The sequence below is a fragment of the Saccopteryx bilineata genome, chromosome 1 (genome assembly GCF_036850765.1).
Source record: "Saccopteryx bilineata isolate mSacBil1 chromosome 1, mSacBil1_pri_phased_curated, whole genome shotgun sequence".
Taxonomy (NCBI): Eukaryota; Metazoa; Chordata; class Mammalia; order Chiroptera; family Emballonuridae; genus Saccopteryx; species Saccopteryx bilineata.
Genome location: NC_089490.1, coordinates 306,032,723 through 306,049,204, shown reverse-complemented (window position 1 = coordinate 306,049,204; position 16,482 = coordinate 306,032,723). Strand labels below are relative to the sequence as shown.

At 44.1% G+C, this 16,482-nt stretch overlaps 1 protein-coding gene across 2 annotated transcripts in view; it reads left to right on the top strand.

The window, feature by feature from the left end:
• Window positions 1–9,803, top strand: part of CD3D (CD3 delta subunit of T-cell receptor complex) — a 39,837-nt gene extending 30,034 nt beyond the window's left edge. For both annotated transcript variants that reach the window (XM_066245913.1, XM_066245921.1), the window contains exons 2-6: window positions 4,444–4,513; window positions 6,042–6,260; window positions 6,712–6,843; window positions 7,130–7,173; window positions 7,369–9,803. In XM_066245913.1, the coding sequence (XP_066102010.1) occupies window positions 4,459–4,513; window positions 6,042–6,260; window positions 6,712–6,843; window positions 7,130–7,173; window positions 7,369–7,434 (516 nt within the window). In that variant the 5' untranslated portion in view covers window positions 4,444–4,458 and the 3' untranslated portion in view covers window positions 7,435–9,803. The remainder of the gene's footprint in view (window positions 1–4,443; window positions 4,514–6,041; window positions 6,261–6,711; window positions 6,844–7,129; window positions 7,174–7,368) is intronic.
• The last annotated feature ends 6,679 nt before the right edge of the window (window positions 9,804–16,482 follow it).

The window sequence follows — 16,482 nt, the reverse complement described above, 5'->3', positions numbered from 1 at the left end:
AGCAGGAAGCATCAACTCCCATATGTGCCTTGACCAGGCAAGCCCAAGGTTTCGAACCGGCGACCTCAGTGTTCCAGGTTGACGCTTTATCCCACTGCGTCACCACAGGTCAGGCCTCAGGGCTGGAGTTCTTGACAAGAAAGTGACCCTAGTCCAGGTCCTCATCCAGGAATTTTTTACTGTCCTTTTGAGACGGGATCATCAAAGAGGTGCTTGCCTGGAAGGAAATGGATAAGACAATTCCAACAAGACAGACCAGACATTTCCAAGGGTCAGGTCCTGAGCTGAATTTCCAGGACCTCAGGTCCTATCTCCTTCCATCAGTCAGTAAGTCAGTACAAATTTATGGAGCTCTTGTTATGTGCCAGGCACAAGCTGAGTGTTGGAAATACAGAAACAAGTGAGGCATACATGATCTCTGCCCTCAAGTAAATTACAGTCCAACTACAGCAGTATAGAGAGTTTCAGAAGTCTCATAGGCCAGAAGGGAAAGAAGCCCACCTGTCACCTGGAAAGGTTCAATTCTGCCTACAATTCAATCATATTGTTATTAATAACTATCTCTTATTGAGCACATATGATGTATCAGGCATTATGCAAACATTTTGTTCAAATCTTTATCATGAATGAAGAATACAGTAGAAAACATCACCAGCTAATTAGACAAAGAGGAAGATTGAATCAGCAATTTGGAAGATTAGTGGAAAATGCCTACTCAAAACAACAAAAAGAAATAATAATTTAAAAAATGAAGATATTATAAGAAGCCTCTGGGGCAACATAAAACATAACAAAGTTTGCATCATAGGGGTACCAGAAGGAGAAGAGAGAGCAAAGGATCAAAAATCTATTTGAAGAAGTAATGATGAAAAACATTCCTAACATGGTATAAGAAACAGACATCTAAGTCCAAGAAGCACAGAGAGTCCCAAACAAGATGAACCCAAGGAAGCTCACATCAAGACACATCATAATTAAAACGCCACAGGTTAAAGACAAAGAAAATTTTTTTTTTAATTTTTAAAATTGATTTGGGGGGGGGAACATTGATTTATTGTTTCACCTATATATATACATGCACTCACTGATTGATTCTGGTATGTACCTTGACTGGGGATTGAACCCACAACCTTGGTGCATCAGGATGATGCTCCAACTAACTGAGCTACTCTGCTAGGACCAAAGAGAGAATTTTAAAAGCAGCAAGAGAAAGACATTTAGTTATCTACAAGGGAGTTTCCGTAAGACTGTCAGCTAATTTCTCAACAGAAACTTCCCAGGCCAGAAGGAATTGGCATGAAATATTCAAAGTTATGAAAAGCAAGGATCTACCCAGCAAGGCTATTATTTAGAATTAAAGAGTAAAGAACTTCCAAGACAAGAAAAAACTGAAGGAGTTTATCGCCACCGGACCAGTATTACAAGAAATGTTAAAGGGTCTTCTTTAAGAAGAAAAAAATTAAAAATGTGAGTAAGAAAATATTTCAAAGAGAAAAAAATCTTACCAACAAAGGCAAATACATTATAAAAGCAGTTGCTCAACCAACACTAAAGCGAGTACAAATGCAAATGGAAAAATTAGGAAGATCATGTGTAATTACTACAGTAAGTTAAAGGATACAGAAAAACGCACGAAAGAAGAAAAAAATAATGATAAAAACATAAATGTAGGGGAGGTGAGTAAAAATGGTAGTAATTTTATTTATTTTTTATTTTGAGAAAGAGAGAAGAGAGGGAGGGAGGAGGAGGAGTGAGAAGCATCAACTCATAGTTGCTTTACTTTAGTTGTTCATTGATTGCTTCTCATATGTGCCTTGAACAGTAGGCTCAAGCTGGGTCAGTGACCCTTGTTCAAACCAGAGACCTTGGGTTCAAACCAGCGACCTTGGTATTATGTCGATGATTCCATGCTCAAGCCAGTGACCTAGTGCTCAAGCTGGCAACCTTGTTGTTTTGAACCTGGGGTCTCAGCATTTCAGGTCAATGCTTTATCCACTGTACCACCACAGCTCAGGCTAAAATGGTAGTGATTTTAGAAGGTGTTTAAACTTAAATGACCATCCACTTAAAATGGGCTGCTATAAACATAGCTTGGTATACCCCTGGCTGGATAGCTCAGTTGGTTGGAATGTCATCTTGATATGCCAAGATCGAGGGTTCAACCCCTGGTCAGGGCACATACAAAAATCAACCAATGAAATGGATGTGTAAATAAATGAAACAACAAATTGATGTCTCTCTTTTGCTTCCTCTTTCTCTCTAAATAAAAAATAAATTATATAAAAATAACTTGGTAAATATGAAGCACAGGAAAACCAACAAACTGAAAATCTACAGCAAATTATACAAGAAATAAATAGAAAGTAACCCAAACACAGCACTACAGAAAGTCATCAACATACAAGAGAAGAGAGCAAGAGAATAAGAAAGAAACAGAGAACTACAAAAACAATCAGAAAACAATAAAATGTCAATAACTGCATACCATAAAAAAGAATGAAATCTTACCATTTACAAGACCATGAATGGACCTATAGGGTATTGTGCTGGGTGAAATGAGTCAGACAGAGAAGAACAAGTGCATATGATTTCACTATTTTTTTTTAAGTGAAAAGAGGGAAGATAGAGAGACAGACTTCAGCATACACCTTGACCGGGATCCACCTAGCAACCCCCGTTTGGGGCCAATGCTCTGCCCATCTCAGACGGATGCTTGTAACTGAGCTATTTTCAGTACTTGAGGTGAAGGCTCGATGGAGCCATCCTCAGCACCCACGCCAAGGTGCTTAAATCAATCGAGCCATTTCTACAGGAAGGGAAGAGAGAGATAAAAAAAGGGGAGGGGAGAGAAGCAGATGGTTGCTTCTCCTGTGTGCCCTGACTGGAATTGAATCCGGGACATCCACACTCTGGGTTAAGGCTCTACTACTAAGCCAGCCGGCCAGGGCCCATATGAATTCACTTGAACGTGGAATCTAAAAACCAGAACAAACAAACAAACAAAACAGAAACAAACTCATAGATACAGAAACAAGCTGTTGATTGACAGGTGAAAGGGGTTTGGGGAGCTAGATAAAAACGTACAGAGATTAAGAAGTACAAATTTGCCTGACCTGTGGTGGCGCAGTTGATAAAGCGTTGACCTGGAACACTGAGGTCACCGGTTTGAAACCCTGGACTTGACCGGTCAAGGCACATATGGGAAACAACTCCTACTGCTTCCTGCTCCCCTGCCTTTCTCTCTCCTCTCTTTCTGTCTCCCTCCTCTCTCTAAAAATCAATAAATTAAAAATAAAATAAAAAATAGATAAAAACGAAATACATATTTATAGATTGGCAGTTACAAAATAATCAGGGATGTAAAGTACAGCATAGGGAATATAATCAATAATATTGCAATAATCATATATGATGTTAGGTGGGTGCAAGATTTACCAGGGGTGGGATCATATTGTAAGTTATATAAATATCTAACCACTATTCTATTCTATACATTTGAAACCAATATAGCATTGAATATCAATTATAATAAAAAAAAATAAAAGTAGGGGAAAACCCCCCCAAACCTTATCATGATACTGAAGGAATTAAACTCTGAAAAATTCTATGACTGGCCCGGGCCCAGTGGGTAGACAGTATTGGTGTTAGGATACAAATTTCTGGCTGGGAGCTCCAAAGCCCAACCTTCCACTGGTAAGAACTACTTAGTTTGTTGTCCCGAGCTGCTTAAAGAGGACTTTGGGCCTGACCTGTGGTGGCGCAGTGGATAAAGCGTCGACCTGGAAATGCTGAGGTCGCTGGTTCGAAACCCTGGGCTTGCCTGGTCAAGGCACATATGGGAGTTGATGCTTCCAGCTCCTCATCCCTTCTCTCTCTCTCTCTCTCACTCTCTGTCTCTCTCTCGCCCTCTCTCTCTCCTCTCTAAAAATGAATGAATAAATAAATAAATAAATAAATAAAAAGAGGACTTTGGCCAGGGTACCAAGAAAGACCAGGAGTGGGAGAAACATAGCTGGTAGGGAAGGGGCTCACAGTTTCTCTCAAGTTTTGAGAGATGGCTGTTTTTTAGATGGTGAGTAAATACAGTTTTGTTGTTTACAGGAACTCTGAAGTTCTTGTTTTCCATCAGTGACTCAGGAAAGGACCATCTTAAGTCTCTTTTTACTTCCCAGAAATCCAGGCAACCTTTTCCATATTCTCTGTTCTTCCTTTCATTCTGCCCCTAAGCGCCCTGCTTTGAGAGAACAATTTGCACCTGCTTCCTTCCTACCCCACCAGCAGCCTACCCTACCCTGACAGTCTCCCATCATCAATGGCAGAGAGTGGAAAATAAGTCTTCTAGTTCCTCCCCCACCCTTTACTTTTTCCGGTATGTGAGTCAATTGGGGGAGGGCAGTTCTCAGCCTCGCTGATAGTTCTGTAACCTGAGTCTCTCTACTGCAGGAATTCTGCTGGAGGATGGAACACAGCAGCTTCTTGGCTGGCCTGATTCTGGCTGCCTTTCTCTCCCAAGGTAAGGTTTCTCCAGGTGGGTGATAGCATCTTGGAGAAAGGACCTGAGAGGGACATTACCATCTGGAGTGAGGTCTGCTTGGCCTCAGCGCTAGCTTCAGTTCACTAGGCAGGGTTGTCAAGGAAGGCAGGGTTAGGATGTAGTGCCAGGTCTGGAAACAGCTTCTTGACTTTGACTGACTTCAGTTAGGGGTACATCTTGGCCTTGAGTATCTCTCTGAAGGGTTTAGGCCAGAAATCTGTAGGAAATATTGCTGGCATGTATGTGTCTGAGACTAGGACTGATAATGGGAACGCTGTTCCTCTAGGGTAGAGAATCTCTGGATTCAGAACACTTGGTCATTAAGCCATCATTATGTCACCTCCTGGAACCATGCCCCAGCACTCAGGGGGATGCTTTAAGAGAAAAGCTAACTTTAGATGGAACAGGAAGGAGGACAGATTTGCCTGGCTTTAAAACTGATAGTCCTGTGTCCCAGGAACCTCCTCAATCCCAGGTAAACCGGGATGAATGGTTACCCTAGAAGTCGGCTGCTTTGGAATACCTAGCATTTTCATTGGCAAGAGATCCTCAAGGAGGTCATGAGTGTAAGATATGAAGTATCTGATGTACTTGTGTCTCCCTGAGTATACACACATATATTCTTGACCCGCTTCAGAAGCATTGGGGCTTTCTAGAGGATGCTCTTGTATCCAAACTGGTAACTGAGTATAAATCTCAGGGAGAGTGTAGATTCCATTTTTTCCTGGAATTGGAGTTACATATTCCAGTGCCAGTGTGGACTGTGGAGATGCTCTTCGTCAAAGCAATTCCCTGGATCTAGATATGTGCTGTGCATACACCCAGCCCTTAAGCCTCTTACAAGACTTGACCTGCGTGGGGCCCCAAGAATAGATTTGATAAAAAAAAGTTTCTGTCCCCCTCCCCTTAAGCAAGGGTAGAACAACTAAAAATCTTTACATGGGATTATCCGTGGGTCCCCTTCTGGACTACTGTGCTGGTAGTCCCCCAACCATCAGTGGCCCTGGGAAAGGATTTAGTAATTGTCCATCCCCGTGGTGGTTGTTGGGAGACAAAGGGGGAGCGGGGAGAAAAGTTGTATGTGGCTGGGAAGTAGAATTAGAAGTTTTCTTGGAGGAAGAATGTTGACATCTCCAACATGAACATTCTGTCTTTCCATATCTCTTGGTTGCTTTCACAGTCTATGCTCCCCTCCTACTTCTAACTGGTGGTCTGAACTAATTTTCAAGAAGGTTCTTAGATCAACCTATTTCCATGGTTCCTCTTTTGCTCTGTGTTCATCAAGGCGCATCCTTTCCACTTGATCTTCATCCTTGTGTCCTTCTTGGCCCCTGAAGTTCATGGGGTGCCCCCTAAAGGTTTTCTCTTGTGACTTCTATCTCTCTCACTAGCAACCATGAATTGTCCTAACTTGGAAAGTGATCCTTCTTAAGTATGAGCCTCCACAAAACAAAGGGTTTGGGGCAGAATAAAGAGGTGGCTCCAATCGTGATATTTTTTTCCTTAGTGAGCCCAGAACATATACTCGTGGAGGAGATTGAAGACAAAGTGTTTTTGAATTGCAACAAAAGTGTCATGTGGCAAGAGGGAACGATGGGGACACCAGTCTCAGGCAATAAAAGTCTGGACTTAGGAAAACGCATCCTGGACCCACGAGGAGTATATAAATGCAATGACACATATAAAGGAAACATCAAAATAGCAACTGTGCAAATATATTATCGAAGTATGTTCCTCCTAAACCTTTGGGTTGGGATGGATGGGGCCTCTGGATGTGAGAACTTTCTAGCTGGGGTGGGGGGCAGTTTGGTGAACCAGTCTGTTCTCTAAATAAACAGGGGTCACTCTTACAATAGTACAAGCCAGATATTTTGGGCCCTCAGAGTTGGAGAGAGTTTAACTAATAAAGAAAGACCCAAACAGTGGGGGCTTTGCTGAGAGAGTGGTTTGGCCTTTGCCTTGTTTAATTTCTTGCAACTCTGAGACTACCTGTTGCCTCTCAGGGATTTTATGGGATGAAGAGTAGAGGTGGATATAGCAAGGCTACCAGGAGGCCTTTGTCCAAGGTTCTCAAGTTCAGGTCTTGGCTTGAGAGAGCCTGGGGCTTCCCTAGGAGGCAAGGGTGGTTTCCTGGCCTTGAGGGTGCTCCACCCCTCCTCTTTTCTCCCTTCCCTCAGTGTGCCAGAACTGTGTGGAGCTGGATTCAGCCACCCTGGCTGGCATCGTTGTCACCGATATCATTGCCACTCTGCTCCTTGCTTTGGGAGTCTACTGCTTTGCTGGACATGAGACTGGAAGGCCCTCTAAGGGTAAGTGGAAGGGACAGAGCATGTGTGTGTGTATGTGTGGGTGTGGGTGTGAGTGTGCACCAGCTGAAGTATAGGGTTGGAGTGGATTGTATCCCATCTGGGAATCACTCTTACAATCTCATAAGGATTTCTACCACTAGTTATTGAAAGAACTTTTGTGCCCATATTGCTCATGCAGACTTCTCAATGTATGTGTGACCAGTTGCAGTCCCCCTGCAGTGTTCTTGGGGTCTCACTGTCTCATCCTCCTGTGCCCTTCATAATTCTCTTTCCTGGGTTCTTCTAGCTGCTGACACTCAAGCTCTGTTGAGGAATGACCAGCTCTATCAGGTGAGCCCCAAAGAGAAGAAGATAAGAAGGGGAGGAGGAGTGAGTGGGGATGACACAGGTGTCATGTGCTTGTATAAAGGGTCTTAGTGGGAAATTCTTTGGGGTGGGGTCTGGAAAGGTCAGGCATAAGTTCTCAGGAATCTGCTGGGGTTCTCCCCAAGAGAGTCCTGACCCTGTCCCCCTCTCATCTCTTAGCCCCTTAGGGATCGCAATGATGCTCAGTACAGTCATCTTGGTGAAAACTGGCCTCGGAACAAGTGAACCTGAGACTGAGGGCTCAAAGGAGCGGCAATTATCGACTGTATCTTCTCTCCTTGCTCAGCCAATAAAGATGCCTTCTGTCACTCAGCAGGTGCTGGACTTTTCAAGGCTCCTGAGCAAGGCATAAGAGTGTCCCTAATTTGGCAGGGCCCGTGCCCTCCCTGCCCACTTGTGTTCTTCCTTCATCACTCTCCTTCCTCAGCTCCATGTGAACAGTGTGATGGGCAATCTCTCACCACATCCTGGCTCACTGGTGTTTCTGGCCTGGTGGACTCCCTGGGTGCAGGGTCTGCCCCACCGCACTCCCCCTGCTACTTGTTGCCTCCAGTCAGCTTCCTATCACAACCCTTTCTGAGTTCTGGCTTCCTCACCACAGCTGAGTGCAGCTGGTGTGTTTAGGGACCCAGCCACATAGAGGTTTCTATGAGATCATGAGTGCAGGTGGCAAACATCAAGGGCTCTGGGACTCACTTCTTATCAGAGATATGTGTGTGAGAAAGTACCCTGTCTGCTAAAGGGCTGGGCTTGGTGTTATGATCTCTATGAAGCTACGAGCTGTGAGGAGGTCTTAGCCTCTCGGCCCTTTCAGGGCCGTTTCTTTCCTTTCCCCAGAACTGGCCCCATCCCTACCTTTTGCATGTGTGATAAACTAGCATCAGAAGCCCTTAATCAGTGAAAACATCATTCTCCACTCACTTGGAAAGCTTGAGTTAGAGGCTGAGTGGGGGCTTAAGGTACATATTTTCAATAGGTGTTTTCTTTTGCTGGTGGGTAAGTGATGGTTCTGAAACTTTGGGGGCCTAAGGGACTTATTAAGAATATGGACACTTGGCCCTGGCTGGTTGGCTCAGTGGTAGAGCATCAGCCTGGCATGTGGAAGTCCTGGGTTTGATTCCTGGCCAGGGCACACAGGAGAAGCCCATCTGCTTCTCTATCCTTACCCCTTTGCCTTCTTTCTTTCTCTCTCTTTCCCTCCTGCAGCCAAGGCTACATTGGAGCAAGTTGGTCTAGGTGCTGAGGATGGCATCATGGCCTTGCCTCAGGTGCTAAAATGGCTCTGGTTGCAATGGAGCAATGACCCCAGATGGGCAGAGCATCACCCCCTGGTGGGCTTGCCAGGTAGATCTCTGTGGGGTGCATGCAGGAGTCTGTCTCTCTTCTTCCCCACTTCTCACTTAAGAAAAAAAAAGGTCTGACCAGAAGGTGGCACAGTAGATAGAATGTTGGACTGAGACGCAGAGGACCCAGGTTCGAGACCCTGAGGTTGCCAGCTTGAGTGCGGGCTCAGCTGGTTTGAGCAAGGCTCACCAGCTTGAGCCCAAGGTTGCTGGCTTGAGCAAGGGGTCACTTGGTCTGCTGGAGCCCCCTGGTCAAGGCACATATGAGAAAGCAATCAATGAACAACTAGGATGTCACAATGAGGAGTTGATGCTTCTCATCTCTCTCCCTTCCAGTCTGTCTTTCCCTATCTGTCCCTCTATCTCTGTAACAAAAACAAACAAACAAACAAACAAAAATAATGAACACTTGAGCCCTGCTCCAGTTATGTAGTTCCTAGGTGATTCTGAAACATACTCAATTCAGAGAGTCTCTAATTTAAAGGAAGAACTAGGGCCATTTAATCTCTTGATTTTGTTTGCTTGTTTTTTCAGTGAGAGAAGACAGAGAGACAGGAAGGGAGAGAGATGAGAAGCATCAACTCATAGTTGTGGCACCCTAGTTGTTCATTCATTGCTTTCTCATATGTGCCTTGACGGGGAGGGGGGCTCCAGTCAAGCCAATGACACCCTGCTCAAGACAGTGACCTTGGGCTTCAAGCCAGTGATCTTTGGGCTCAAGCCAGTGACCCAGTGGTCATGTCTATGATCCTACACTTAAGCCGGTGACCCTGCATTCAAGCTGATGAACCCGTGCTCAAGGCAGCAACTTCGGGGTTTCGAACCTCGGTTCTTAGCATCACAGGTCAATGCTCTATCTACTGCGCCACCATCTGGTCAAGCCTTAATCGCTTGTATTCTTTATGCCTGTTCCTGTCTACTATAGGTGGAAACCCCTCCTTTTGTTCTCATTCAGAGATGGTTTAATGAGAGTAGGCATTTTCTAGACGAGGGTTCCTCAAAAAAGAAAAGAATTAACAACAACATAGCCAGACATCTGGATTTTTCTCCCCACTGTCTTTTCAAGAGATACACAGACCCTAATTTTAGTAGACAGTGAACTTCCAATTTTTAACACATGCTACATTCATGGTTATAATTTATTCCTACCCTTTCTATTCCTACTGCTGTAGTCCTCCTAACCCTAGGTCCTACTTTCACCTTGGGCTGCCCTTCCATTACTTGTATTGCACCAGTGCTTGGGTCCTACACACTTCCACACTTCCTTTCGCCTTTATTACTCCTATGCTGTTATGCCCCTATATATCTCTTACCAGTTCTCAACATTGGCTGCATGTTGGAATCTCCTGGGGATCTTGAAAAATACTGGTATCTTGGTGATTCCATTCCCAGAGACTCTAGAGGTATTGGTGTGGAGCATTAAGACTTAAGGTGATTTTAACCGAGGCCAAGGCTGAAAAAACCCTGCCCTCTACCTAAGCACTTCCAGAACCTTGCGTTCCTTTTGTCCTTTTTTTTTTTTAATGTATGTGCCTTGAAAAAGCAGATTTACTGACATAAACTGACGTGAATAAACCATGTATATTTAAAGTGTGAAATTGTAAGTTTTGGTATATGTACATACTTGTGGAATGTCATCACAATCAAGAGAATGAACACATCCAACACCCTGAATGGTTTTCTCGTGTTCCTTTTCCTGAAATTCCTCCCTTCTTTCTCTACGTATCCCCCCACCCTCAGGGCATCCACTGATCCGCTTTCTGTCATTATAGATTAGTTTCATTTTTCTACAGTTCATATAAATGAAATAATATAACATGTACTCTTTTTTAAATTTTTATTTTTAAAATTTTTTTACAGAAACAGAGAGAGAGAGTCAGAGGGAGGGATAGATAGGGACAGACAGACAGGAACGGAGGAGAGAGATGAGAAGCATCAATCATCAGTTTTTCGTTGCGACACCACAGTTGTTCATTGATTGCTTCCTCATATGTGCCATGACCGCGGGCCTTCAGCAGACTGAGTAACCCCCGCTTGAGTCAGCGAACTTGGGTCCATGCTAGTGAGCTTTTTGCTCAAGCCAGATGAGCCTGTGCTCAAGCTGGCGACCTCAGGGTCTCGAACCTGGGTCCTCCGCATCCCAGTCTGACACTCTATCCACTGCGCCACCACCTGGTCAAGCTAGTAGCTTTATGTTTTTATAGATTCCATTAGATATTCTACATCAGGGTACTTTTTACACTGGGGGCCAGTTCACTGTCCCTCAGACCGTTGGAGGGCTGGACTATAAAAAAAACTATGAACAAATCCCTATGCACACTGCACATATCTTATTTTAAAGTAAAAAAACAAAACGAAAGTAGTACTGTACGTGAGCGATGCCACGCTTTGCGGCTCACTGTCCACCAATGAAAGAGGTGCCCCTTCCGGAAGTGCGGTGGGGGCTGGATAAATGGGCTCAGGGGGCTGCATGCAGCCCGCAGGCCGTAGTTTGGGGACCCCTGTTCTACATAGATGATCATGTTGTTTATGAATAAGGACTGTTTAACTTTTTTATTTCCAGCTTGGATGTGTTTTACTTCAGTTTCTTGACATATTGCACTGGCTAGAACCTCTAGTATGGTGTTGAATAGACGTGGAGAGAGGAGGTTGTTGCCTTGTTTGTAATCTTAGGGGGTAAGCATTGTCTTTTATCTTTAAGTATAATGTTGGCTATAGGTTTTTCTTAGATGCCCTTTAACAAATTGAAGACATTCCCTTCTCTTTCTAGTTTGTTGAGAATTTTTAGCAAAAATAGTTGTAGAGTCTTGTCAAGTGCTTCTTCTGCATACATACATACATTGTTAATAAAACCATGTAAGTTATATCATAATTTATTACATGGTAAATTACATTGGGGGCATTTCTGAAATAAATTGTACTGGGTCATTATGATATTTCTTGTACATATTATTAGATTACATTTGCTAAAATTTTGTGGAGGATTTTTGCATCTATTCATAAAAAATATTGCTCTGCAGTGTGCTTTTTCTTTGGTTTTAATAGTAGGGTATATTAGTCAGGGTTCTCCACAAAAACAGAACTAATAGGGTATTTTTATATCTATTTATAGATAGATAGATAGATAAATTTATTTTAAGGAACTGACTCGTGCATTTGTGAAGGCTGGCAAGTCCAAAACCTGCAGGGTGGTCTGGTGCGCTGGAGACCAGGGAAGAGTTGATGTTGCAGCTTGAATTGAAAGGCAGTCTAGAGACAGAGAGGGTTCCCTTTTCCTCAAGGGACCTCAGTCTGTTTTTTCTAAAGGCCTTTAACTTACTGGATGAGGCTCATTCACAGCATGAAGAGTAACCTGCTTTAACCAAAGTCTTCTGATTTAAATGTTAATATCAACTAAACATATATATACTTTGGCAATACTATCCAGATGTGTTTTGACCAAATATCTGAGTACCAAGTTGATACATAAAACTTACCATTATACAAGATAAGTTTGGTCTCCACAGAATGAGATGGAAGTGTTCCCCCTTCAATTTTTTTTGAGTAGAATTGGCATTATTTTAAATTTTTTTTTTTTTTTTTTTGAGAGAGAGAGAGGTGAGGAGGTGGGGGAGGACAGAGATGAGAAGCATCAACTTGTAGTTGTTTTATGTTAGTTGTTTTTTGGCATTATTTCTTTCTTTCTTTTCTTTTTTTTTTTCAGAGACAGAGAGAGAGTCAGAGACAGGGATAGATAGGGACAGACAGACAGGATTGGAGAGAGATGAGAAGCATCCATCATCAGTTTTTCGTTGCGACATCTTAGTTGTTCATTGATTGCTTCCTCATATGTGCCTTGACCACGGGCCTTCAGCAGACTGAGTAACCCCTTGCTCAAGCCAGCGACCTTGGGTCCAAGCTGGTGAGCTTTGCTCAAACCAGATGAGCCCGCACTCAAGGGGGCGACCTTAGGGTCTCGAACCTGTGTCCTCTGCATCCCAGTCCGACGCTCTATCCACTGAGCCACCGCCTGGTCAGGTGGCATTATTTCTTTCTTAAATGCTTGTTAGATTTCACCAATGAAGCCATCTTGGTTTGGAGTTTTCTTTGTGAAAAGGTTTAAAGCTATATTAAACTTATTTAATAACTAAAGGGTCATTTATATTATCCACTTTATCTTTAGTGAATGGAGTGCCTTCTCCATTGTCTTCAAATTCTATCCATCCTCCTCTTTAAGGCCCAGATCAAGTCTCTCCTCATGCCTGTTGCTTTCTTGACCACCTCAGCATTCTCAGTCCTCCCTCAGAACACCTGCATCACCGTCTGTAGTACCCAAGGGTGCCTAATTATATTTGCTCTTCTGTTGTTTAACTTTATGCATGCTTGGACACTGTTATATGACTGCAAGTTCCTCAAAGCCTGAAACTGTTCATTTGCACCCCCTGAGCACTTAGCACAGTGCTGGTCTGCCACATGAGTGATTAGAAAGGCACTCATTGAAAGAATACCTAAACAATGACATACGGAGCTCTTAGGTTAGGAAAATGGAGAGCATTCTTTGAGTTTATAATCATAGTTGGCCCTGGGTCACTGTTCAGAGCATTAGAGTTGGGCAGTCCTGGCTTCTAAGCTCTGTTCTTCACTATACCATTCTACAGGCAAATGACATTACCTCTCTGAGCCCTTGTATCTTCATCTGTAAAACAAGGATAACAACATGTATCATGTTGAGTTGGAGTTGCTGTAAGCACCGAATGAGATAATGCATGTAAAGTGCTAAGCTCATACTCTAGTCTAGAGTATAGAAAAAGCTCACTAAATTGTGGCTGTAATTGTTTTTACCACATGGAGCCATACCTCCCCTTGACTGGGCACCATCAAATATACCCAGGACAAAACTGCCATCCATGGGCCAGCCTGTTGATCAGCAAGCTAGTGAAGCTCAACATCATGGAGACTGTTGAGCATGTGTTGAGAGCTTAGAGGGAAAGAAGCCGCCTTTCAAAAGGGACCATCAAACAGAAACTAGAGCCACAAGCCCGAGGCTGAGTGTGTGCAGTACATGGAGGGCTGCTAACCACGAGTGGCTTTTTCAGTCCTGGTCGCACACAGAAATAGCCCTGTTGTCAGCAGGGAGGTTTCTGAGTGCAGAGAGGGTGAGAAGAGAGCCTGCTGGCTTGAGCTGGACTGAGACTGATGCTCCATGCTCTGGCCTCTCCTCTCTGTAAGCTGAGTGTGTGCCCTGGGAGACTGGGGAAGGAGCCCTCCCACACAGGCCTCTAGCTGCTTCTGCATCTCTTTCAGCTTCACTCCGCAAGTGGGCTGCATGCAGCCCACATCCTGGCTACCAAACCGCAGGTGCTTCAGGCTGCGGGCTGCAGCCTATGAGAGTGGAGGCTTGACAGTGCCTCCTCCCCCACGTCCCCAGCCCTGGCTCTGTTATACTTCCTTTCCTCTTTCTTTTTCACATGACAAAGACTCTTTATTTATTAAAACTTCTACCAAAATTCTAACCGAAATTTATCTGTTCATTTACAATAAAATTGGTCTTCTAACAACCAGTTTTTTAAAAATAATAATTTTTCCTGTGATACCTTTTTTTAAATTAAAAATAAGGTTTTGACATTTGATTGGATGAAAGACTTTTCCTTCACATTTTGAAGTAGAACTACAAGTGTACCTAAGTCTCTTCACCAACTCTGAAGCCCATTGCTGAGACGGAAGGCATGAGTCACATCTTGATTCATCTTGTCAGTGAAGGCGATTATAGTGGAGCCCGTCATTCAAAACTGTGGTCACTCATGATGCTGTCTACTTGGAATTGAACTGTACATAGCTCTTTCTTCACACTCATTCACCAGTAAGCCCCCACTGTGTGCCAGGCTCTGTTACAGGCACTAGGAATAGAGTCATAAATAAGACAAGACACATCTCCAACCTCATGGAGCATTACAGTGTAAACTGTTTTTTTTAGATCTCACTGTGCACCAGGCCTTGTTAGCTGTTTTATGTGCGTGAGTTGATTTGACCTTCTCCACATATCTGATTTTTCAGGTGAGGAAAAAGAGGTTCTAAGAGGTTTAGTGCTGTGCCCAAGGTCACGTGGTGAGCAAGTGGTGGTGCCACTCTTCCATTTCTGGGCAGCTTGTGGGACTCTGTCCCCATCCCCCAGGACCCTTGCAGCTCCACTCTTCTCATCTGCTGTCTTCACCTGCCTTTTAAGGCCTCTCTTTCTTTCTTTTTTTTTTGACAGAGACAGAGAGAGAATCAGAGAGAGGGACAGGTAAGGACAGACAGACAGGAAGGGAGAGAGATGAGAAGCATCATTCTTCGTTGCAGCTCCTTAGTTGTTCATTGATTGATTTCTCATATGTGCCTTGATGGGGGGGAGGCTACAGCTGAGTGAGTGACCCCTTGCTCAAGCCAGTGACCTTGGGCTCAAGCCAATGACCTTGGGCTTCAAGCCAGCAACCTTGGGCTTCAAGCCAGCGACAATGAGGTCATGTGTATGATCCCATGCTCAAGCCAGCAACCCCTCACTCAAGCTGGTGAGCCTTCACTCAAGCCAGATGAGCACACGCTCAAGTTGGCGACCTCAGGGTCTCCAAACCTGGGTCCTCTGCATCCACTGTGCCACTGTCTAGTCAGGCTCATTTTTATTTTCTTTAAAAATTACTTTATTTTGAAATTAAATTTAATAGAATGACATTGATGAACAAAAGTGCATAGGTTTTCAGTGAACATCTCTATACCCTTTAAGCTGCTGACTGTGCTGCATGGGCAGCACCATCAGTCAAGCGGGCATCACCCAAAGTCAAATCATTTTCTATCACCATGTATTTGTCCCTTTTTTCTCCCCTCCCTCCACCCTCTCTCCCTGGTAACCATTTCACTTTTTTCTATGTCCATGAGTCTCAGTTTTATATCCCACCTATGTGTGGAATCATATAGCTCTTAGCTTTTTCTGATGTACTTATTTCATTTATCAGAATGTTCTCAAGGTCCATCTATGTTGTTGTAATTGGCAATATGTCATCATTTCTTGTGGCTGAGTAGTATTCCATTGTATATACATACCACACCTTCTGTATCCTATCCTCTATCAAGGGACAGTTTGGTTGTTTCCATGTCTTGGCTACTGTGAATAATGCTGCGATGAACACAGGGGAGCATGTGCTTTTGTGTACCAATGTTTTTCAGTTTTTTGGGTAGATACCCAGTAGAGGGTTTGCTAGGTCATATGGTAGTTCTATTCTTTATTTTTTTGAGGAACCACCATACTATTTTCCATAATGGCTATACCAGTTTACATTCCCACCAGCAGTGAATGAGGGTTCCTTTTCCTCCACACCTTCTCTGACGCTTGTTATTATCTTGTTGATAATAGCCACTTTTCCTCCACACCTTCTCTGACACTTGTTATTATCTTGTTGATAATAGCCAATCTAACAGGAGTGAGGTGGTATCTCATTGTAGTTTTGATTTGCACTTTTCTAATAGCTAACGAAGATCTTTTCGTTATATCTGTTGACCATTTGTATGTCTTCTTGGGAGAAGTGTCTTTCAGGTCCTCTCCCCATTTTTTTTTTCCTTTTTTTCATTTTTCAGAAGCTGGAAACGTGGAGGCAGTCAGACAGACTCCCGCACGCGCCCTACCGGGATCCACCCGGCACGCCCACCAGAGGGGGGCGCTCTGCCCCTCTGGGGCATCGCTCTGCCGCATTCAGAGCCACTCCAGCACCCGAGGCAGAGGCCACAGAGCCATCCCCAGCGCTGGGGCCATCCCCGCTCCAATGGAGCCTCGGCTGCGGGAGGGGAAGAAAGAGACAGAGAGGAAGGAGAGGGGGAGGGGTGGAGAAGTAAATGGGCGCCTCTCCTGTGTGCCCTGGCCGGGAATCGAACCCAGGACTCCTGCACGCCAGGCTGATGCTCCACTGCTGAGCCAACCGGC